General features: G+C 34.8%; 4 protein-coding genes and 1 non-coding gene across 5 annotated transcripts; 2 read left to right on the forward strand and 3 right to left on the reverse strand.

Moving 5' to 3' along the window:
- Positions 1 to 871: 871 nt before the first annotated feature.
- Positions 872 to 5,837, reverse strand: LOC145579605 (carboxylesterase SOBER1-like). Its single transcript, XM_081636840.1, has 6 exons — positions 5,463 to 5,837; positions 3,728 to 3,780; positions 2,356 to 2,479; positions 2,136 to 2,257; positions 1,514 to 1,621; positions 872 to 1,309 (listed from the first exon to the last, which is right to left on the reverse strand). The coding sequence occupies exons 1-6, from the start codon at positions 5,755 to 5,757 to the stop codon at positions 1,220 to 1,222; spliced, it is 792 nt and encodes a 263-aa protein (XP_081492966.1). The 5' UTR covers positions 5,758 to 5,837; the 3' UTR covers positions 872 to 1,219.
- A 1,186-nt stretch (positions 5,838 to 7,023) lies between these two features.
- Positions 7,024 to 11,247, forward strand: LOC145579606 (mitochondrial pyruvate carrier 4). The gene is made up of 5 exons (XM_081636841.1): positions 7,024 to 7,183; positions 8,897 to 8,995; positions 9,161 to 9,213; positions 10,663 to 10,736; positions 10,968 to 11,247. Exons 1-5 carry the CDS (start codon positions 7,129 to 7,131, stop codon positions 11,011 to 11,013), a joined length of 327 nt encoding a protein of 108 aa, XP_081492967.1. The 5' UTR covers positions 7,024 to 7,128; the 3' UTR covers positions 11,014 to 11,247.
- Positions 11,248 to 12,020: 773 nt separating this feature from the next.
- Positions 12,021 to 12,107, reverse strand: LOC145580529 (small nucleolar RNA snoR109). Its single transcript, XR_014099551.1, has one exon. It is a non-coding gene; the product is annotated as a small nucleolar RNA snoR109 (small nucleolar RNA).
- A 2,066-nt stretch (positions 12,108 to 14,173) lies between these two features.
- Positions 14,174 to 19,949, forward strand: LOC145579607 (uncharacterized). Its single transcript, XM_081636842.1, has 3 exons — positions 14,174 to 14,744; positions 19,032 to 19,196; positions 19,545 to 19,949. Exons 1-3 carry the CDS (start codon positions 14,316 to 14,318, stop codon positions 19,698 to 19,700), a joined length of 750 nt encoding a protein of 249 aa, XP_081492968.1. The 5' UTR covers positions 14,174 to 14,315; the 3' UTR covers positions 19,701 to 19,949.
- Positions 19,950 to 21,473: 1,524 nt separating this feature from the next.
- LOC145579608 (uncharacterized) lies at positions 21,474 to 22,947 on the reverse strand. Its single transcript, XM_081636843.1, has 2 exons — positions 22,440 to 22,947; positions 21,474 to 22,059 (listed from the first exon to the last, which is right to left on the reverse strand). The coding sequence occupies exons 1-2, from the start codon at positions 22,915 to 22,917 to the stop codon at positions 21,533 to 21,535; spliced, it is 1,005 nt and encodes a 334-aa protein (XP_081492969.1). The 5' UTR covers positions 22,918 to 22,947; the 3' UTR covers positions 21,474 to 21,532.
- Positions 22,948 to 23,477: the final 530 nt, after the last annotated feature.

A 23,477-nucleotide genomic window follows, 5' to 3' on the forward strand; every position in this document is an offset into this window, starting at 1 on the left:
ATAATAGTAATAATAATAATAATAATAATAATAATAATAGTAAAAATAATAATAATAATAATAATAATAATAATAATAATAATAGTAATAATAATAATAATAATAGTAATAATAATATTAGTAATTATAATAATATTAGTAATAATAATAATATTAATATTAATCAAATCTGCTCTGCTCTGCTCGGCTCTGCTTTGCTCTGCTCTGCTCTGCTTCAATTTGCTCTGCTCTGTTGAAATCTGCTCTGCTCTGCTCTGCTTTGCTCTGCTCTGCTGAAATCTGCTCTGCTCTGCCCAGAAGCTCAAAAGAACAGGGCCTTAATGTAGTAATAATTTATGATTTAGCTATGAAATATGGTTTACTACTTCGCTTGATATGGATGGTAGACAGATTACTTACCTCTAAAATAAAACTATTACATAAATTGACTTTAATGATAAGCTATAATATCGGATTATGTCATTCAGTGAATACATATGGTTTAATTCGATAATAAACCATGTATGTTTTCCCATTCGAAAATATTGTAGGCAGCAATCAATCTCAGTCCTTGAGTACCATCCCTATTGAATATTCAAGTGTTGAACTTATCTCGAGCTGTTTTGAAATTTTTTTTATCATTAACACGGTGTACTAATTAGAGTGGGCCGGCACGTACTACTGCTACAATTATTTAAAAATTCTAAGAACAACCTTTCATGTTGCATTTAACCTGCCTATCTCATCAATTTGGCTTATAAATTATACAAGAATCAAAAGGGATTAATGAATTCATAAAATATCAGCTTGAAATGATCAAGAAAATCTTCACTTCTGCATACTTTTATTTGTTTATGTGCATAAGATAACAAAGAAAAAGTGACAATAAAGATGATGATAATTGAGTTTAAGCTCTTTAAGGGACCACCCCAAAACACTCTTTACATCATACACGTAACAAATACTTTCTTTCCATAATTAGAATATTGATTTGGTTTAATTGGTTCCACAATGGAGCAGTTCAGAAAGATACAACTGATCAACTGATACCTGTATGTCTCTGTCTCAATGCAAAGATCAAATAGACCCATACAGATTGGACATGAACATCATCAAGTCAAGCCGCGTTATGTAATCAAGTACTGTGACTGTGAGTGACACAAGAACGATGTTGATGGTACCGATCATCAAATTCACCTTGGCAAACTAGCATAAAAAGAACGAGGGTGAGAGGAATGTGCTAAGAAGAGCTACTTAAACGTGACTTGATCCATGATTCAAGGTTCTTCAACTCCTCGGTGCTAATTGAATGTCCTAAACCTGGATAAGCCTGCAATAAACCAATAGGGTATGTGGTGAGTCATAATACTTCTATCTCACGGATGGGAAAATCTAAGACTTTTTTTTTTTTTTTTGGCTATGTAAAGGTGATCAAAACAATGACCCAGCGGTCTAATTTTAACTCGTGTCAGAGATAGACGTTTATCATTCTTGATGAGAGGTTAATGGTAAACCGTTAAACATCATTAAGTACCTTAAACTCGCAGGTAACACCAGCTTTTTCAAGGAAAGGAGGACCAGCTTGCCCTGCCTCAAATAAGACAGTTGGGTCGGATAATCCATGTGACCACAAAATTGGTGTCTGCACAAACACAAACTATATAAATAACAGTTTTTGCACCAAACAAGTGTCACTAAAAAGACGGCAGAAGTGGCTTGAAAAAGACTTCGACATTGTGGAAAATATACTTTTTGAGAAGCCAAAAGATGGTAGGCATGCAAGCAAGTGCTTCTAAAGTATTTTATATACTGAAGACTGAATATATGCATCCGCCTTTTATAATCAGTGTAGTGGATTACAACAAAAAATTGACTCGTGCCGTGTACAATGCGTCTTCAAATTCCTTAGGGGTCAGCCAGAATTCTTTTTCTTAACTTCGAAGATATTAAAGAAGGAAAAGGGGAAGAAAAAAAAACGAGAGAAAGAAAATGGAAAAAGTGTGCTCAGTCCATGGAAAATCACTGCTCAAAGTGCTTAATGATCTAATGCATGACTACTAATTGACAAGGTTGAAAGTTCATACTTGTAGAATGTTTCCCACAATAGAAACACAAACAGATTATAGTATTGAACTGCAAGTACAAGAACCTTGTACCTTCTTTGCGTCTGCTGGAAATTGTTCAATAAAGGAATGATTAAAAGGAACCCAGCCACTGAAAATTGCACCACCTCCTAAAGTTTTGGGATAAAGCAATACACTAGCCAAGGTCAAAGCACCTGCAAGAATTGACCCCCACTTAATAAGCTTTCTAAGTAGTTAAAGTCAAACCTTGAGTACAAATTCCGAGTGCGCGAAAGGTATTAAGAATAGGTACCTCCTTGACTAAATCCACAAACAAATATGTTATCAGGACTTATGCCTGAGTCAATCTCTTTGTCTATCATTGCATGGACGTTTTTCACTGCTTTCAACACAGAATTTTCATCATTTGGAGAATGCTGAAAAAGAGAATAAAGGTACTGTAAGAATATATTCATACTTCATAGTTCATACTCCAGTAAAGGTACTGTAAGAATAAGTATATGCAATGTACTCCCTCTGTCAAATTAATGGACCCCAATCCTTAGTAGGCGTTCCAACAATAGGTCACATTCTGGCTTCTAGAAAGTTAAACCTTGAACTTACTCAATTTAGTGAATTTACCCTTAATGTTACACTAAGCCAACAATCCTAAAGAGATGTGGAGTACTAAATTAGTATGGGTAAAATGTTAAACTATTGAATAGTGAAGTATACTTGTAGAATTTCACTATTTATGTCATAAAAAATGGCTCTTACCCACAAGTTCCTAACTATTGAACTTCTCCATTATTTAAGACGGAGGGACTATTACATAAGTCGGCAGCCAGGAATGTCAATGTCTTGCTAAGGATAACAGCAAAGTTGTTATAACACAGCATTTACCCAACAAGTATGCCAAAATGAGTTGGTGACTGGTTAGCCATAGATCAGACCAAAGTCAAGAAACTTCTAGCCTCTTTTCTCCAAGAAGCTAATATGTAACAGCTAAAAATGAGTGATGAAACTGATCAGAACAATAGTAAAGCTGACATGGGGCACACAGATGAGCTACATACATTTTATTAAATCTGAAGGGCATTGAACTTGTGTTAGTGATTGATCAAAAAGTTGCTAAGTGAATAGAGCATGAGAATAACACTGAGCTGAGTTGGATTCAGATTTTCTTTACATGGGAGGTAGTATTACATAAGTCCCCAAGCAAATTTCACATTAGATGTGATCAATAATCTAAAACTTCAAAACCTACATCCTCAACACGTATTTGTCATGGCTGAAATACATCCACAATAATCAGGGGAGACTACCTGTGTACAGAGAAGGATTGGGGCAATCCTTTCCAACACATTTCATCAATGGTCTCCTGGAAAATTAGAAATAAAAAATCTAACTTCCTTAGGTGAGTTATATTACTTGAACTTTTTTAGCCTTGGTTACAAGCCCTGACCATCAGTAGCAGTGTATCACAACTACCTTTGGCAATTGTAACTAGCTATGTGGCCTTGTCAAGGGCATCGGCTAATGCCTATAACATTCCCTAAGCTTTGTTCAGAACAATGTATTGGATGATATGATTGTCAGTTTTTTAAATTCTTTTAAAACAGTCACACAAAAGTGAGGCAAAACTAACAAGTGAATATAAAGAATAACTAGAATGAGTAGCTTACAGCCGTCACTGGTATCTCAGGAATGTCGAACCATGAGGGCATGACAGCGCCATCTGCAAAGAAAAAGCAGGCTATCCGCTTAGCAAAAATGTTTTGACCCATGACTCTAGAGCAGAAATTTCATAAAATAAGTTTATAGTGAGAAAATCTATCAGGCTCTCAAAAAAAAAGGGAGAGAAAGAAGAATTGGGCAACAGAGAAGTGGAATCGACATTCAAAGTTTTTCCAGAATTTTATAAATGAACAATCTGGGAAACCTAAACTCCATCTTGTATAATTTAGAAAACATATGGAAATGGACATGTATAAAACGTTTAAGCAACTGTCTTTATCCTTATAAGCAACTTTCTTAATTCTTCATACTTATCTCCTAGGTTGGAGTAGGATCCTGATGGTCAAGTTCTGTAGTTGCTTTCCTAGAGAATGTCATTTAAGTAACTAAGACACTAACAATAAACAAAAATAAGGGTTTGAAACAGGATGAGTTGCCTACAATCTACATATATCCTCAATTCATTAGACAAGCAATAACAGAGGATATTGTTTAACAATTACCAGCTGATGTCTTTCCTGACAACCTCCATGGACCATGGACATGTATAAATTAGAAAACATATGGAAATGGGAAGAATTTCATACAGAATTAAAAGGAAAAAGAAAAAACTAGAATGGCTAATAGCAATCATGATTCAATGAACGTTTAAGTTTTATACTATCTGATTGCTGATATTTTACCACTACAAAATGACAACTTTCTATGGTCATACCTATCTCATGACTTTGCACAATACTCATAGGTGCATCCTGGTAATATGGTATACCTAGAGCTGTGTACCCTACAGCTTTTTGCTAATTAGAAGATCTTCAAATGAACCTTGGATACACCTAACTCAAAGGGGGGTGATCAGCTAGAATTACCGTCCACAAACAGAATAATAGTGTCGACAATGCAACATAGCTTATCACCATATAACTCTTCTAACCGATCCCAGTCAATTGTTTCCCTATCCTAAATGACGGCATCTAAATCTAATACTATCACCATATAACTTTGATCTTTTACCTATATTGTCCAACCCTATGCTCAAATCCTGACAAGTTAAGCTGTTCCATGATCAACAACAAACCACATTGGAACTAATATTCGAAAATCATTGTTAAACCATTACACTTAATCCCTGCACACTGATAAATTTCCTCTTACCCACACCAAATGTAAATTGAAAGATGTAACCCAAATAAGAGAAACATCAATTCCTCTTTCACACTCAAAACACACTTCTTTCTACTCCACAATAAGCCGCAATCTCAGACTACAACCAGATCACTCAATGCAGCCATCCTACATTCATATTCTGAATTCCCAATTCCTAGTATCAATCAAATCAGACACAAAATCAATTCAGATATTCAGCAAAGAATGAGATACCCAGAAACAAAATTTATATTCCGAACAAGATTCAACAACCATCAACATAAAAATGCTAAATTTTGTAACAAATTCAGAAACTTGATTACCGAAATAAAATTTTGAAAATAAGTCATTTTTTCACTCAAATCAAAAATCAAACACATAATAGATAGAGATACACACAAAAAACTAAAATTAAACACCCATAAACAAAATTAAACAAAGAATCAAAAAACCATTACCGATTTTGTTCATAACCCACAAACAAAAACTGCCAAAATCAGCAAAAATTCAGATAAATTAAAAATAAAAGTAAGAACTTACAATTGCAGGTAACTGGGTTTGGTGGAGCAGAAGGGAAGGACCATTTGGAGGAATTAAACTCAGGAGAAGTGAAGAAACCTTTGATGGGTTCGTTGGCTGGTCCAGAATCACCCAACCCATGAAGCCATAATATGAAGCTCCTGCTTCGACCCGCTGCCATTTGCTTCGGGTTCGTGTTTGGGTTTGGGTCTGGATTCGGGTTGGAGATGAAGATGAAAAGGAGGGTGATAAAGAGTGAGAATATGAGAACCGCAATTGGCTTTGCTAATAGTGAAATTGAGCTTGCTACCTTCATTTATCTCTCCTGATTTTCCATGGAGTTTTTCTGCATTCTTTCGTTTTCTTTACTGATTCTTCGATTCTCATTTTCAAATACCTAAATTGCCCTTTTCTTTTCTTTTGTTTTATTTTTAAATGGTAAATAGGATTCTGACCAGATTTTAATCATCACAGATTTTTTTGGTCGAATGTCTACGGGCTAAATATTACCTTAGGGAATAGGGTCTAAAAGCATCTTGTTATGTTAGATATATTATCGGATTTTTCATTTTCGTATTATGTAAAGATATGCGATAAAACTACGCATTGAGAGAGCGTAAAATTATATGTCGGGCATGAATTAGATCATTTCAACCATTAAATAAGCCTCCCGAGTTCCCTTGAAAGCATGTGAAAAGCCTCGTTGTCTAGCCTTTTGAGATCCAAAAATGGTATACATAAGCTAGATTGAAGGCTATACACGAAATCGGGTCATTTTCAAAGAGTTTGGGATTCGATTTCAAAAACTCAAGTAGTGATGGACACATCTCAAGATCATACAAGATTGTTGGGAACCAATTTCGACCACTAATTAGTCATATAAGAGTGAAATCATCACATTAATGCAATAATTCGGGGTATCACCCAGGTCCAAAATAGGTAGGCTTGTGAACTTGAAATTTCGTTCAAGTTTGTTTGTTTAGTAATGAACTAATTATCAAGCCTTGACTAAGTTCATGACCTATTCATTGGAATCCTTAGTTAAACCTAAATTAGTTGTTTACAAGTGTGTTGGCTCATTGACATTCCTATTTACTCCCTCCGTTTTTAAAAACTTACTCCACTCTCTATTTTCGTACGTTTTTAAATAATTGCTCCATTTCCTTTTTTCGAAAGCTTTTAATCTTTTACAATATTCAAATAATTTCTTTCAACTAGTAGACCCAACATTAATCATATTTTTATTAATTTCATATTCTCTCTCCTCTAATTTTCTCCACTACTTTGGCTTTTTAGAAATTTTATTATTCCACCCACCCCACTACCTCCATATTTTATTAATCTCTCCGATTTCTACAAAAACTCCGCACATGAAAAATTTGAGCAAGTATTTAAAAACAAAGAGAGTATATTTCAATATTACTCCCTCCGTTTTGTAATTATCGTAACACTTTTTTTTAATCGTTTTAAAATAATTTTCCTAAAAAATAATAATTTAATCAATGTATTTACCCATTGATGAAAATGGAGAGTAGGGCCCACGAGGTGCACAAATTGAATTGGATATATGAACCGAAGAATTTTCACCGGCGAACCGCTCTCTTTTGACCTTCTTCTCAAACCCAGACTCCCAAAACATTGAGGAGAGATAATAGAATTTGAGGAGAGAGAAAGTTGAAGAGAATTCATGGCGACTTCAAAGCTTCAAGCTTTATGGAACCATCCTGCCGGCCCTAAAACCAGTAACCCTCTTTTCTTCTTGCAATTGAGAAAAAAAAAAAGATTCAATTTTTATACTTTATGCTTTTGGTTTCCCCAATTCAGATTTGCGATGTTATTGATTTTTCCTGATTCCCCTAACTTTGTTTGGTGTGATTGATATTATAAGAACTCTGGATGAAAATTTAGACATTGATTATAAGGGTTGATGTGTTTCCCTCGAAAATGGGTTGTTATATGTTCAATTGAGCTGTACTTTCAGTTGTTAATGATTTTCGATTAAATTAGCTGTATTTTTTTTATTAAGAAGTAATTGACCTTAAAAAAAAAGGGACTTTGATGGGTAATGTAGGGATTCTTGAGCTTAATTTTGATTTATGAAAATTCTGGAGTGTTGTGAAGCTTAGATCAGAATTCAATGTGGTTCTGTTTCATTTGGTTGGTGGCTCGGTGTCTTGGTCTGGATTGATTATACTTCGTACAAAGGATTGCTGAATTGCTATGGTGGAGATTGGGATTATGTGTGGAAACGTCATTACTTCAATTAGGCATGCTCATATTGCTACTAGTGTCAAATACGGGTACGTGTTTAGGTGTCGTACTTGACCATATAATGATAATCTTGCAAGCTTTTGTTTATTATGAAGTGCATTGTGCAAAGTTACAAATTAGAGTGTTGAGTATTCAACACGGATGCTTGGGGTGATATGAAGAGCCTGATTAATATAGATGGTGGACTGTTTAATTTTGTGGGGTAATTTGGATTGGAATTGGAGTATATGGCAGCTTAGGTTGTGCAGTTTGTGTTTGTGCTTATGGGTGATTGTTTGGTTAATAATAGGAAAATGGATAGGGAAAAATATTATGATTATAGCATATAGTGTTAATATTTTAGATAGACGTAGAGGATCCTTTCATATATAGTATATTTGTCAAAAAATTTCCACTTGGGTGATATTTCGCCAAAATGATCTTGTCAAAGGAGCATTTGTGCTGAATAAGTGTGAAAACCAATTTGAGGATGCTCTAGCTCCAAATGCCATCCCTTGTAAAAATCATGTGAGTAGTGATAACATGAAAATTGACCGTGATTTACTGCCCTTGAATAATGGCAAATGCTTCCTGAATGATGTTTGATGCCTAGATTGCCTGTCGAATGTCAAATTCTTAGATATTTGATACAAAAATATGAATTTCTTTGGAGGAAAGAGAAAAGGTTACTAAGTGGTTGGATTTTAAAAAGTTTATGGACCAAAGTACCAAACCCCCATTATGCTTCTTCCCCCCTCCCCCCTCCAAAGCAATCTTTTGATTCTCTCCTTCTAGATTTAGTTGTCATAGCACTAGCTCAAGTTGTATCACAGTTACTATCATCTCCAAATAGAGTATAGCAAATTGATAAACAGAAGCTCTTTTTTCTCTCTTTTTGTATTGTGTTGATGGATGAGAAATAAAACATGCCTTTAGGTGTGAGCCTATGGACATCAGTTGAGAGTATTCTATATGGAAGCTTGAACTACATCTGTCAATAGGATTTTCTGAAGCTGAACTTCTATATAAAATTTGATGCATCATAAATATTGAGTAAAGATCTTGACTAGAATTAGACTCATGCTAGGTATCAATCTAATAAACTAGGGACGTGATAGCAAGAATGTGATTAATTTTCATTGTTTCTTGCTACTTTTAATGATTAGCGTCCGTGAACTCGTCCAATGACTTATTTTCCATTGCAGTTCATTTTTGGGCTCCAACTTTCAAATGGGGCATTAGTATAGCCAATATTGCTGACTTTGCCAAACCACCAGAGAATATTTCATATCCTCAGCAAATAGGTATGTGTCTTTGCCTGATACTATCAGCAGGCAGGCATTCTGCACTACATTCTTTATATGAATAGTGTCCCCTCCTCTCTTTCTCCCCCAACGCAGGTTTTTTTTTTTGTCTATGCTCCTTAGTCCTTTTGTTTTTCCTGATGTCCTTTTCCTTGTCCTGCTCAGCGGTCACAGCCACTGGAATCATATGGTCTCGCTACAGTACTGTAATTACTCCTGTGAGTTTCTTTTATCTCTTTTACTGCTACATGGAAAATATTTTAGTGATTGTGTTTATTTAGTAGTTTATTTCATTCTATAGTTTGTAAATTGTAAGGATTTAGCTTCATTAGTGCAATATTATTTACTTTAGATTTTCCTCAAACATTATATGTAGATACACAACTCCTGATATAGTTCTTGTTGTTACTCCTATTTGGTAGTACTGTTTACTGTAGTCTTCTTGTTGTGTTTTAGTCACCTGCAAAACTTTTTAGAATATACTCCTTTGATAGACTTTGGTTGCAAGTTCTAAATGTGCTATATTCACATTAGTTTCACATTAATTACATATACAGAGTATATGTTTTTAGATTACCTGAATGCTTGAAAAATAAATCAGCCTACCTCACCACTGTAGCCCTAGGTTGATGGTGAAATGCTTACCCCAATGAGGCTATGATCCAATATGATCTTTTCGATGATCAATTGAAATTTTTCTGTGTGACTTAGTTCTTTGTTGCCCTGATATATATCATGGACATAGCCTTGGGGTTTTTTTTTTTTTTTTTTTTTTTTTTGTGCTGATGGGAAGGGATGGACCTTTCTAATGCATGCATATAGAGTCACAATAGTTCAGATCTTTTGGCATAATTTTCTATTGGCCTTAGTTTTTTGTAGTGTAATTAAGATTTGTTTTGAGATGTGCAATCAAATCCATCGGCTGTTAAGGCGTATTCCTGCTCAGTGTATACGAATCTGGCCTTCTGGGGGCTCCATGTTGCTGAAGAAATACCAAAATTCAATTTTCTCTCTTTTCATGACTTCCCGCTTCCAATATCAAAAAATTTGTTGCAGCTTGATGCCAAGCTTTGATTTGAATTTGTGAGGGTCTACTTTATCTTTTAATTTTAAATTTGGCACTTTGCTTTTAAATTTGACATATGGATGTTGTTCATGCGCTGAGGACATTGGTGGGGCTTCTTGTTTATACTTCAATCCAGCAACTTACCCGTAATTTCATTCTCTCAATGCATGTGGTAGTGGCCTAGAGGCTATAGTATTAATCAAAACAAACTTGGAATCCCCAGCTCAAACTAGTCAAATGTCACATGACTAAAGCTAACCCTTCATTCAGTTGATCATTGCTGCTCAAAATTTTTTTCTTTCGTGTGTATTAAATTAGATAAAGTTTTATCTCTTCATTGAAAGTGGTTGAAAATCGGTTGGAAGGAGAGTGGTTGAATTCTGCCTTTGATCTTGTTCCATGCTTAATTTATGCTGGAAGCTAAATCAGATGAAGTTTTCTCTCTTCAGACCAGTCTGAAATTGTTCCGAGTTTTTCTTACAAGTTCTTGATCCATGCTGTTTTTCTTAGCCGACCCCAAATCATTTTGGGACTAAGGCTTTGTTGGTGTTCTTGATCCAAGCCTTGATCATGCTGACTTATCATTTACTCCTGGTTACAGAAAAATTGGAATCTTTTCAGTGTTAATGTGGCAATGGCTGGAACTGGTCTCTACCAACTTTCCCGAAAGATCAAGTAAGTCTACTCTCCCTTCTTTAAATTATGAATTTCAGTTGTATTACATCTTTGAACAACAATAGCAAGAGTCCAGCATATCATATCTCAAATGGGATGTGCAAATATCTGTTCATGCAAACTAGGATGTTTTGGACGCTTTTTTTTCTCGATATTCAAAAACCTGGTCACTCACCTTGCTAATTAATCTTTTTAAGGTCAGTGCTAACTTGTATTTTTATGACATTTCAGGCACGATTATTTCCAAGAGGGAGAACCTGTTGCTGCCAAAGAATGACTACGAAAAGCAAAAGAATAACAAACCAAAACACAAAAGTTTGCCATAATTTGGCTTAGATCCGCATTTATCCTGTTTTTGCTGATGATTATGACCGACAATGTAATGTTTTCTTTTTAATGTATCCCATTTTAACACCAATTTTGATGGGTGCAATTCTTGTGCAAATTGTGAGGCACCTGTAATGTACATTTCAGTCTCTTATAAATCTGAAAATACAAGTTCCTCAGATCATAGTTGTCAGAATTGAACCATCCTTCACGTTACTGTGCTTGTTTTTATTGTTCAAATTTTACTAATCTGGTTGTTTTCATTCATCATCTCAAGTAAAACAGATACGCTTTATCATGCCTTGCCCTTTGTAATTTGTAATCATACCCTTCGTCAGACTTGTTTCAATAGTATAAAGTATAATCATATCAAACTCGTTTCAATACTAACGGAGTGTGAAGAGAGTATGATCATGTCAAATTTTTTATGCGCAACAGAGTCATCCATTCTAAATCACAGAGGTTAAAAATCAAGCCTAGCTATTATCAGATTTATCACTCTATACTTCTATAGCTCTTTTCTTAGTTTGATTGGGATTATTTCCTTTCAAGTATGCCTACTTATTCAATCATCCCATTTTAAATGTCTCCTAAAATCCTTATATGTCCATAACCAATCAATTACAAAAATTCAGTCTTAACTGCAGTTCTTGATTCAATCGAATTTTCCCACAAAAATTAATTTCACAAATTACTCAATTAAAGATCCACCCTTTATAAGTTAATTTAAATCTCAAACCACTTAATTTTCCAAGTTTATAAAAAAATGTAGGCACTTATAGACGCATAGCAGCTGGAAAATAAGCGCAGCAATGCCTGGAAAGTGTCGCAAAATAAAATAATTAATGTGACGAGAAGGGTCTCTTAAAATGGCTTTTATTTATGCCATCTCCTCTTCTCTCCCTTCTCAATCCCAATTTTTGTAAAAAAAAAAAAAAAAAAAAAACAATAAATCAAAAATTTAAGAAGCTCGGTAAGCAGTAACGTTGATTAAAATTAACAACAAACGGCCAGATAGCTTCTAATTTTCTATTGCTACAGCCATTTTGGCAAATCAAGAGATTGTTAAGAGTATTGATTTTACACTCTTCTCTTGGTACAATGCAGCTCAATGGTGATACAACAAGTTTAATGGGTATAAATCAATTGAAATTTAAATCGAAAACCCAGATAAACTGGAACAAGCAAAGAGGAAACTGATGAATCTTTCTTTAAAGTTTACAGAAAATTAAAAAAAGATAGAATTTTTAATTTTACGGGTATAAAAAGTAAATGAAATAAAATCAAAAACTCAGATGATCTTGAAGAAAACAGAGAGAAAAATTGAATCTTTGATCATAAAATTTATCAATGGAGTTAAAGTTGGTGGCTATTAGGGTTGAGACTTGAGAGTGAGATGTGAATGTTGAGGGATACATGCTCATATTTATATTCGATGATTTCATGAGGGATGCTTTTGTTTAATGGGCTAGGTTAACTTGAACGCTTCATCCTAATAATGGGTGGTTTTTGGGTAGTTTAGCCCATATATCATATATGGTGTAAGTGTGGTTCCTTCACCCTTTGTAGTTAGGGTCTCTTTATTTCAGCTTAATTTCAGTTCACTTTATTTCAACTTTTAATTTTCTTCTCTCATAAAATATTCATTTTAGCTCTATTATGTTCAATTCAGTAAATGTGAATAAGCCCTTAGCCAAGCATGGAGATCCCATTGGAGCATCGAGCCACTCATATAGGCACATAGCGTTATGTGTCGGCCTTGTGTTATTAGAACTCTGGTGTAAGAGTCATGTTATCTAAAGTTTTAGATGTTATGGTGATCTTTTATTAATGGATATGCATTCTATGATCCCTAATCCCTACCCTCTTCTCTTACCTCGTTTCCCTCGTAATGCAGTTTTGAATATTAAAGCTTAGTTCATGTCTCTTAAGGTCAGTTGAAGAGACTCACATATAGTAACAATACTTTTTACATGAATTTGATACTGAAAACGCATTCAAACGATTCCATTGTACACAACCTTCAATAAGAAAACCTTAGAACTCTCTTAAACAATGCTCGGGATCACATTTTTATAGACGGAGTATCTTTATCATGTATTATGGGTTGTGCCCACTACCCTAGTGTAAGACCTAAGACCCTTAATAATTGTGCATGGGCATGATGCACTAGTGCGCTTGTAAATACTTGTAAATAGTATTATTAACTCTATGGTGTAGTTAATTGTGTCGTTTGTAGCATTATATTTATGATATATTATTTGATTATGTACCTACGGGCTATCTTTGGTTTTAATGGACGGGTTAAAGGTCCCATTATTGTGTTACTGTCATTCTAGTGTTCACTAGTATTTGATGCTTAGAACAAGATAAAGCTCTATAGGGAAGCGAGTGCCTCACATGGTTGGGTGCAGCCATAGGTACCTCCTTGGCTTGGGGCATGGGACATGGTGGTAGCATGGTATGGGACATGTTAGACCTTGGCACGGTTGTTGGCTTGATACTTAGTGGGATTGGATGCGTGACTTGGTGCGGGGCTAAGCGGTGCGTAGGCTATGGTGCCGTAGGGCACATAAGTGCCTTGGTGCTTAGCTCAAAGCTATAGCTTGTGTGTGAAACGACACTATCTTATCAATACTTGCTATGGTGCTTGTACTGAGTCATATGGTCAGCTGTTGTTCGTTGGACATCGTGCTATGGTGCGCGCTTATACGAAGTGTCACTTGGGGCTCGGCCGTGGTGCGAAGCGACGCTTGGGAAGCGTTGCGATGCTTGGGTGAAGCACTGGCAACAAGTGAAGAGACACGATGCTTGCGAAGCAACACGTCAATTGCCGAATAGGTGCGTTGTTTGGAGAAGCTCAAGTGTGAGTGTGAAAGTGAGGGATAGCTCAAGTGGTTAAAGCTTCCCTCCCTTTTTCAAGAGATAAAGTGATTGATTCTCATCTCTCGCCCGACTCTCTATACACCAAAAAAAAATAAAAAATTAAACTCAACTATATAAAATTTTGTATCGATTAAAGTGTTGCAACGAAGAAAATAATTTTTGGATCCGGCCCATAACAAAGACTCAATTTTATGAAATAATTTCCAAATGCCAAACCCGTGATCCCTTCATAAACAAACCACCGTAAAAAGAGGAGAGAGAAAAACTAACAACAAAAGAAACCAAAATTGTTACGCCTGTTTTCTTTTCTATTTTCCGGCGAAAACCCACCGTTAAATCCGCCGTCGATCCACTAAACCGGCATTAATGGAGGGAGTCGGAGCTCGTTTAGGCCGATCTTCTAGCCGTTACGGCACAACCACCGTCTTTAACGGCCCCGTTAGAAAATGGAAGAAAGAGTGGGTCCCAATACCCCCCTCTTCTTCATCTTTATCTTCTTCCTCAAATTCAAATCATCATCATCATAGTAGTAGTAATCATCATCATCATTCATCCTCTAATGGCGCCGTTAATGGCAGTAATGGTAACAGTGGGTCCCATCTTCGTCTTTACAAGTGGGCCCCTGTTAATAAGGAGAATTCTAATTCGAGTGATAATAATAATAATAGTAATTCTAAGATTAGTAATAGTGATGTTAATGGTGGTGGTGTTGTTGCTAATGGGAGTAAGGACACTTCTACTGTTGACGACGTCGTTTCTGAGGAGCCTCCCAGAAGAAAATTCAAGTATATTCCGGTAATTTTTCCCCTTTTTCTGTTTTTGGGTTGTTACATATTTGATTTTTATAGCTTAATTGATTGATTTTATGGAAATTTCTGCTGATGAATTGAGGTGGGTATGGGTTGAATTTTTGTCTTGATTTTTACTTGCAGATCTTTTTGAGAGAATGGTTAAGTTATTGTTTTACTCCGTATAATTTTATTGGAGATTTGGGTGTTTTAATTTGCTTTAATTGTTCCTGAAGTTGATGAATTGAGGTGGGTTTTTGGCTTGAATTTTGGGGGAAGCTTTATTGGGGATAGTGCCCTTAACTTTTGGAAAATTAGGGTAATTTTAAATGCATTAATTGCAATCTATGCTGTTGTTTTGAGGTGGGGTTCTTTCAATTTGTTCTTATTATAGGTCACAAGCTGCGATCTTTTTTTCTTTTTTCTTTTTTCTTTTTTTTTTTCTTTTTTTTTTTTTTTTTTTTTTTTTTTTTTTTTTTTTATTCCCAGCAAAATTTTCTGGTTGCCTATGCTTCAAATTCTTAGAGGTAGATTGGATTTGAGCTTGTGGATTTGTTTTGATTATGGAAAGAAAACCAGGCAGACGACATATGTCGTTTCGGATGGATGGAATACAGTATCTTTCTTTGATTGGCAAAGAAGGGATCAATGTAGCTATAAAGAAGATTCAGGGTTTAGTGCAACTTGATGAATAATTGGTTTCATAGTATTTAGAAGCTAGGAAGGTGACTGTTTTGAACTTTGAAGTATACTTTTGTATTGTAGAATATGTCTTTTAAGGTAGGAGTATATATATTTTGCTGACACTTGGCAATATTATAGATTGTGTAAGATAGCCTCTTGATTAAAAGTTTTTAATGTACTTTGAGGTATTCAACTTATCACAGGGGTCAGGGTGTCAATTTATTAGTATAATAGCATGTGCTTTTGATGAGGTCATACCCTACTTAAAAAAGTATAAACCAGGCTGAATTCTGAAATTAATGTGATCATATCTGTCTTCTAACATCCAACAAATAAATCCAGAAATTTTGAACATTTTATCATTACTATATTTGGAATTGAATCTTTAATTATGTTTTTAGTGGTCATGGTTATTCGATATATGATGGAAGGACTTTTCTGGTTGCAAAGCATCAGTTTGTGGGCCAGTTGTTGTACTTTGTTATTCTTTGTTTGCAAAGACCTAGGAACTTGTATTGTTGGAGAATTTTTTGTTATTGCTCTCTTTTTTGGTCACTGGAAGTAACTCCCTACTGGATTTCCAAGTATGTTTGCACTTGGATAATCCTGCCGAGTGCTTGCGCTTTTATCCTTTGGTCCGAATTTCTTTTGAGAAATTAGAGGGGTGATGGTGAGGAGAGGGCACTGGGAATGGATGAGTAGAGTTGATAAACAAAGGAAGATCTTTAGGGTTCAAAGAGTGTTCATTCCCTGTTAAGTTATGCTGATGATCAAGATCATTAAGGTTTTATGTGGATATATGGTGCTGTACAATTGTCCTCTTAAGTTGGTCTTGATACCTTTTTTTTTTCCAGTTTTGTGGCCCCCTTTTTTCATGAGTAGGTTGCACCTTGAAGGTTAGAAAGAAGATTATAAGAATTCTGTTATGTGGACGATAATGTTGGAAGTTTTGTGTCCGAAATTTCCCTTTTCCCTGGCATTGAGTTGATTTCTGACAGCATTAGAAAAAATGTGATGAATTTGTGATTGTACTAATGAAGTAATACTAGCTGTATGTGCTTATATGCATAGATCCCTAGTTGAGTATGATGTCCTGAATTATGATGGGCCTATTGAGTTGTGATTTTTGAAGCCTGTTGGCTGTTGTAGTATCTTGGAGTTTGGCTGCTTGAGTATGCAAATGTTAGCTGGAGCATGTAGTACATGTTTGGTATCAACAGGGAGACTTTATGTGGGCAGTACCTTTAAGTAATTATTGTCTATTAGTTTTCTACTATTTGTGGAATTTTATGCAGTAAACTAGATGGTCTACTACAAATCTACAATGCAAAAATTTGGGGTTATGTAATTCGGCGTTAAGCCTAGAGTTGGATTAAGGTTGCTTTCTAGTTAAATATAAATGTATGTCATGAGAGAAAATATAAGTTGTAACAGTGGACAAAGCCAAAATTTGATTGTTTGGACAGACACGGTGTAGAATTCAGTTAGGAGATTGGATTAGGTGATTAGGGTTTGATATAGAACTCTTGTGTGATAAGGGTGATCTTTAGAGTGTTGTAACTCAAGTACTCAACATGTCATATACATCATTGATAGACCTATTGCATTGTTTGTTAGTTTTTCTCTTGGTTCTTGGGTTTGTTGTTGTTACTTGTGTTTAAATCCACAGCAATGCTTTCATATAACTCAATATGGAAGCCGCAATCCTTAACAGGGCTATAACTTGTAAAGTTGGATTCAGTTAATGAAAGATTGTCTTATCTCCTTTCTGTTTAGTTACCTTATTTTTCTTTAATTTCTAGGACTTGGAGGGAGCTAAATTTGCATTGCAGCTTGTGGAAGTAGAGGTGTTTGATTGTTGATTGTCATGTACTCAAATATTTAGATGACAGGTCAGAAGTGCTGCCTTGGTATTTGTTTTGCTACTGATAGAGTAGTGTTTAATGTAAACTGAAAAAAATGTGATGATTGGGGCTTGTATTACCTCTGATATAGCTTAACAGAATATACTGGTGTGTACGTTATGGAATGTCTCAGGAGTAGCAAGATTACTGTGAGTCATATAAGATGATGGAAGTAAAATATTCTGTGGCAAAGGGTGGAGTATAATTTTTTTTTCGCTATTATTATAGCTATTCTTTTCCAGCTCCCTTGGCCACTAATAGACCTTTCCAGACCTTGGCGACATTGGACCCATGATTAGTTATAGTGGTTTCGAGCCATTTATATCATTGTGATTGTCAAGTTTCAAAAGCATGGCTTTGGGAAGGATGAATTGCTCCCGAAAATTAATCTATTGAGTCTCTCCCAAGTTGTAGACTGAATGTCTAAACTGTGGATCTCATAGTATATTTACCAGTATATGTAGTAGCTTTTACAATTACATGTGACCTATTGTCTCATTCCATGAACTACTGCCACTATTGCTGTCTTTAATTGTCTTTCTTGAGTTTCTGGTCCTTTACGTGGCCTAGGAGTTCACATTGTGTTTAAGGGTATGTGCTAGTTTATTGACCCTCTCATTTGGATGGAGGTTGAGGATAGAGGTCTTTTTGAAATGGCTTTGATGACCTTTTTTCTATACTGGTGTATTGTGTTTGTGGGGATGTGGTATTTTACTGACCCTCCCATTTGGATGGAGGTTGAGAACCACGGTCTTTATGAGATTGCTTTGATAACACTGCAACTCTGTAAATATGTGCTATCAATCTATCATTCAAGTTACTAAATGTTAAGGCAGAGAGCACCCGGATCATCTATCAATTGGTGTTTCATTGTGTTTCTTTGTCCTTTTGTGGGAGATGATGCATTATGCTAAACTACTCCTCGGGACGGAGTGAGTATAGCTTGATGTGCTATCTCGGAAATGGTTCTGTGTTTCTGATATACACTTTGGGAAAATCAGTCATTCTTGATTTTTGGCAATGTATTTGGGTTTCTATTTCCAAGGAAGTAAGGCATGTGAATTCTGTCTCTTGTGGCTATCTTGTTATCCACCTTTATGATCATAAATGCACATATCTTTTTACTGTAGTGTGAATTTTATGGTAATATGACTGACAAAATCCGTATCAACATACCTGGTCTTATCTTGAGTCATGTTCCTTTCCCGTAGCGTTGTGTGCTAATTAACCAGATGAACTAATTTCTGCCACCCATGGCTTAATGGGTTTTTGAAATTTACATGCCTTTTTTGGGATATATAATATGTTGGTGATCCCGTGAGCTAATACTTGTAATATACTAAAATTGCATCAGTAATACTCCTATCTGGCTGGTTTTGATGTTCATTATTCAAAACCAAAATTTTGATTTGTCGTCTATGTCAGAAATTTCTGACTGGTGTGTAGTTTCTGAACTCTAAAATGTGCTGATCAACCTAAACTGTGTTATTAAATGTTGGGGAGGCATTTGAAAATGATTAGTTGAACATGTGCACAACCAAGTATCTTTTGATTTTTTTTGTTACGTAAGTTTGATCCTTTATATTCTTGGTTTGTGGCAACAATGAAGTCACTCCACCACCACTCATTTCCCAACCCCCCTCTTTTTGAGCTAAATAAAAAAAACACACTTAAGACAGTTTTATTTGCTTTGAACATTATGACAGATTGCAGTGCTAGAGGAACAAAAAAAAGAAGCAGAAGAGAATTCTGATGATGATGGTGAAGCTAAGCCTGCTGAAAGCGATGAAAATGTAGGAGAGCAAGAGGCTAAGAGTGATGGTAATGCCGAAAAACCTGACATCAATGATGTGCCCATGGAAGAGAATCAGGTAAATTAATTTCCATAACTTGTTCATTCTGATATCTTGAAATCTTGTATGTGCCTCCCAACTAATGTGAAGTATAATTGTAGTGTATTCTTGTTGTCCAACCAAATCTTCCCTTTGACTTTTGCAGTCTTCATAATCAAACCTTGACAATTGGCCTATATCAATCTATATTAGTAGAACTGAGTAAAAGATGTACAAAACATTTTGAAAGTATGGTCTAAAAATACGCATAATTAATAAAAAACAAAGTTGACTAGTAAGACTAACATGGGATAGATGGAATATTGTTCATCAGCTTATATATATAGTTTTGGATGACAATAGAATTTCGGCTTTGACTGTCTTCAGGATGAAGAAGAAAACCAAACTGCACCCGCAAGACAAGATTTGAATGAATTGGACTTGAGCCTAGGCTTGACATCACATGATGAGGAGCATGATTCTGACTCTAAGACAGACCCTAAAGCGGATGGTCAACTAGAAAGAGCAAATTCCGGGGCATGAACCAAAGATAGCAGTACACCCAGGAGATCGGCTTAGCTGGCCTTTGTTCTATGATTGCAGGAAATGCAGGTTTTTTCTCTGCTTGTTGTGTTGTCATCTCCAGCAAGTGAGGGAAGTTGCCTGTGAATGTATTATTTAGTCTTCATCTGAATTTTTCATTGACTGAGCTGATTGTATTTGTAACGTTAATTGTGTACTGAAACGATACTACATTCTTCCATTTTTCAACTGATTGATTTCTCTATCTAATTGTTCTAGTGAAGATTTAAGAAAAGTTGTAGCATGTACTATTGTACTAGTAGTTAAAATAGTTAATACAGCAAACATTTAGTATTTCTGAATTGATGTTAATTCGGAGTAACAATTTGTTCAATTGTAATTTTGTAGGCAACTTTAGGTATTTTCTACTTCATTGTTACAGTCAGGCCTCACGTCTATCGCCTACTTTTTTTTTTCTCAATACTTCCTACTGTATATTTATATATTTTTCCGTATTTAATTAATTATTGATCCAAAATGAATTTACTAAACCAACCATTATGAATACAATTAATTATAGTTTATATCTATTGTTTGAGGGCTCTATAATAGTACTTCGTATTAATTTTATGTAATCCAATGGGTATAAGGTTAAGGTCAAATTAATAGGGCTATTTAACGAAGATTTTAATGGATCGGATAAGTTGTCTTTATATGACCCAACTTACTATTGACCTGCACGGACTCGTCTTTTAATCATGCCTTGTAACTTGTAAGGTCGTAAGGAGATTTTAAAAGAGAGACTTATTTTGGAAATAATTGCTCATAATGTCGCCATCCAAAAATCATGGTAAATCTTTAGCTGCTCATTTTTCTCTCAACGCTATTACGTTCGGCAATTAATACGAAGTAGTAAAGTAAAAACAAACTAGGCACATTTAGGTCTTTGTCTTAATTGGACTAATAGTCAACTTTGATCTAGACCGCCTTTATAAAAATTGATTTGAATTTTTTCGAGTTTAATATAATTATCTCGTGATTGAAAAATTAGAAAGTCAACAAAATATGCACTACAATTGAGCCAAAGTTCTCGTGAATATGCTTAACAAAAGCTCAATCAAGTAATGAACCTAGCTCAAATATTGTAATTTTCGTTATATTGATATAAAATTGAAAGGAATTTTATATTTATTATTTATGTACTATGGAAAAAAAAAAATGAAAAATTAGCATTAGAAATTTGTTAAATTTGTTTCAAAATTTACGTTTAAAAACAACTTTTCATAGTAACTAAAAGTAATCTGTATTACATTGATTTGTGGTTAAAATGTGTATTGAAAAACATTATAAGTCAGTTGGCGGAGTCATAATTAAAACATACTCGTACCTCTTAACATAGATTGATAAACATTTAAAAAAATTTAGTGAAAACAAATTATGATCAAATCACACTGTCACAGTACTATTCTAGAATTGCAATGGAGAATATTCTAATATTTGTATGAAAATAGAATTCAAAAGAAAACTTAACCTATGCATGCGATACTTAAACACTTCTTCTCAAACTTCGTACCATATTACAAGATTTAACAAATAAACCACGAACACGAGGCTATACTACTAGCATCCGTCAGTGCTAAAGTAATCAAATTTTGACTAAATTTTCTTTAATATTATACGATATATTACAAACAACAATAAAACTATTCTGATTATATATAGGATATATAAATGTACAACTACATGTAGTTGTTACGAATTGAACTAATTCCCGAATAATTGATAACCAGCCAAAAATTTTGAATTCACTAAATTTACATAAAACCTTGATCAATCTTAATTATAATTTATTATCATTTCCCTTGAAGGACAGAAGCCAATAATCCAACTTTAATTCCGCGAACCTTGTTACCAAAATCAACATCCCTGCAATAATAAGAAACCTTAGTGAATTGATCAGCTTCGAAACCAATCGAAGATCTCTTCCTGGCAAGTACCTCTTTATCATCCTTCTCGACGACATTATTCTTGGCAAACGAATCTCGATTAGTCGTTCTCTTGTAAGGGCTAGAGTACTTAGCTTGCAAGTAACCATTGCGCCTCCAAGGTGCAACTAACATGTTTGCGTGCTTTAATGACTCCCTCATTGCATTACTCATAATCCTTATTATTTGTTTAAGCACTTGAGTATTTTTTATGATCAATATTGAAGGGATCATTTCTACTAGCGAGGTGTAACGACTTGTAGGTCGCGCTATCTCAAATTCTCCTGCCAAGAATACTTCGACTATGTATCGAGTTTTTCCTACGTTCACGTCTATGTACTCGTACGTTCCAGCCGGGAATCGGCCGGTTTTCTCCCACCGGGACTTGCAAAGGCCTGTGTCAATTAATTTCGTTAGCAAAACTATCTTATGTTACAAGAATACTTGTACAACAATGTGACATTTACTTCAAAATTTTCTATGAAAATAACGTTTTGCTTACGTTTCATAAGAGAAATTAAAGGCGAAATTCAGGATAAACCAACTTTTCAATTCCTAGAAAATAATCTTTGATACCATAAATAGAAGATGAGCTCATTATGTCAAATATATTACCACATTGAAAATTATTGCAAATAAAAGTAAAATTTCAGTTAAAAAAAAATTCAATTCAATCAAAACTCTTAAACCTAATATGAATGTTCATGATTAAATAAGTCAAATATAAAAATCGAAAAAAAATTAACATAAAAAATTAGATATCATAATAACTTACCAGCATCAAATCCTTTGTCACGAAGATGAGCCATTAAACTACGTTTAAGGCTACTTCTTGAAACATCATTAACACTACCATTGAAACCACCAAATAATTTCAAGGCAACATCAATTTCATCCCAAATCTTTTGTCTTGTACTCTTTTTTTTACCATTACTTGTACACTCTAACAACAAACTGTGTAACAACTCCTTCCTTTGTGTATCATTATCGACTTCATCATTGTCAGGTACCCAGTTTGCATCACCAGTCTCATTACTGTGTATATCACCCTCATCGATATCAATATCGATATCAAAGTTGTGATCCATTCCGTGATCTCCTTTCTCGATAAACGAGTTTACGAGATCCGAGAGATCGGCCCCGGTTTCCGGCCAATACTCACTCCCACTACTACTATCACACGGCCGATGCCACTTGGCGGCCTCGTCGAAGGCCGCCGCTACCCTATTGAATTTGATTGGTATTTTGGCCATTTTTTTTAGATGTATAGTTGTTTTGTTTAATATTGGACAAAAATTTGTTTATATAGAGAGAAAAGGTGAAATGAATGAAGAGTTGAGATTTATAATGATGATTTTATGAAGAGAGAATGAGGTAAAAATGGTGATATGATGTAAACATGTATGACAAATATATATATACTTGTTTATTGTTTAACCTTGAAACAAAAAATGGGACTTGACTCATAAATTACCGTGGATTGTTATGAATGTGGACTATGAATATTCCCTTTATTTGCGTATAGGTTCATCGGTTTCTCCCAATGTATGTGGATTGGTATGGGACACCAATTCACTTAATTGGTTAATTACAAATTCACAATGTATTTTGGGGGAAAACAATATCCATATATTAAGGATTTTAAGGGATAGGTTATTATCATATGACGTGTCAGATCTGAATATGCAATATATGAAGTACATTTTTTTTTTCCAAACACAATTAATGTTATCCAACTCAGCTGTACAAATCATGATATGTCTTATCTATACCTAAAATAATTTTTACACGTGTATACATTTTACAATAATTT

The sequence above is a fragment of the Chenopodium album genome, chromosome 14 (genome assembly GCF_948465745.1).
Source record: "Chenopodium album chromosome 14, dcCheAlbu1.1, whole genome shotgun sequence".
In the NCBI taxonomy this organism is placed as follows: domain Eukaryota; kingdom Viridiplantae; phylum Streptophyta; class Magnoliopsida; order Caryophyllales; family Amaranthaceae; genus Chenopodium; species Chenopodium album.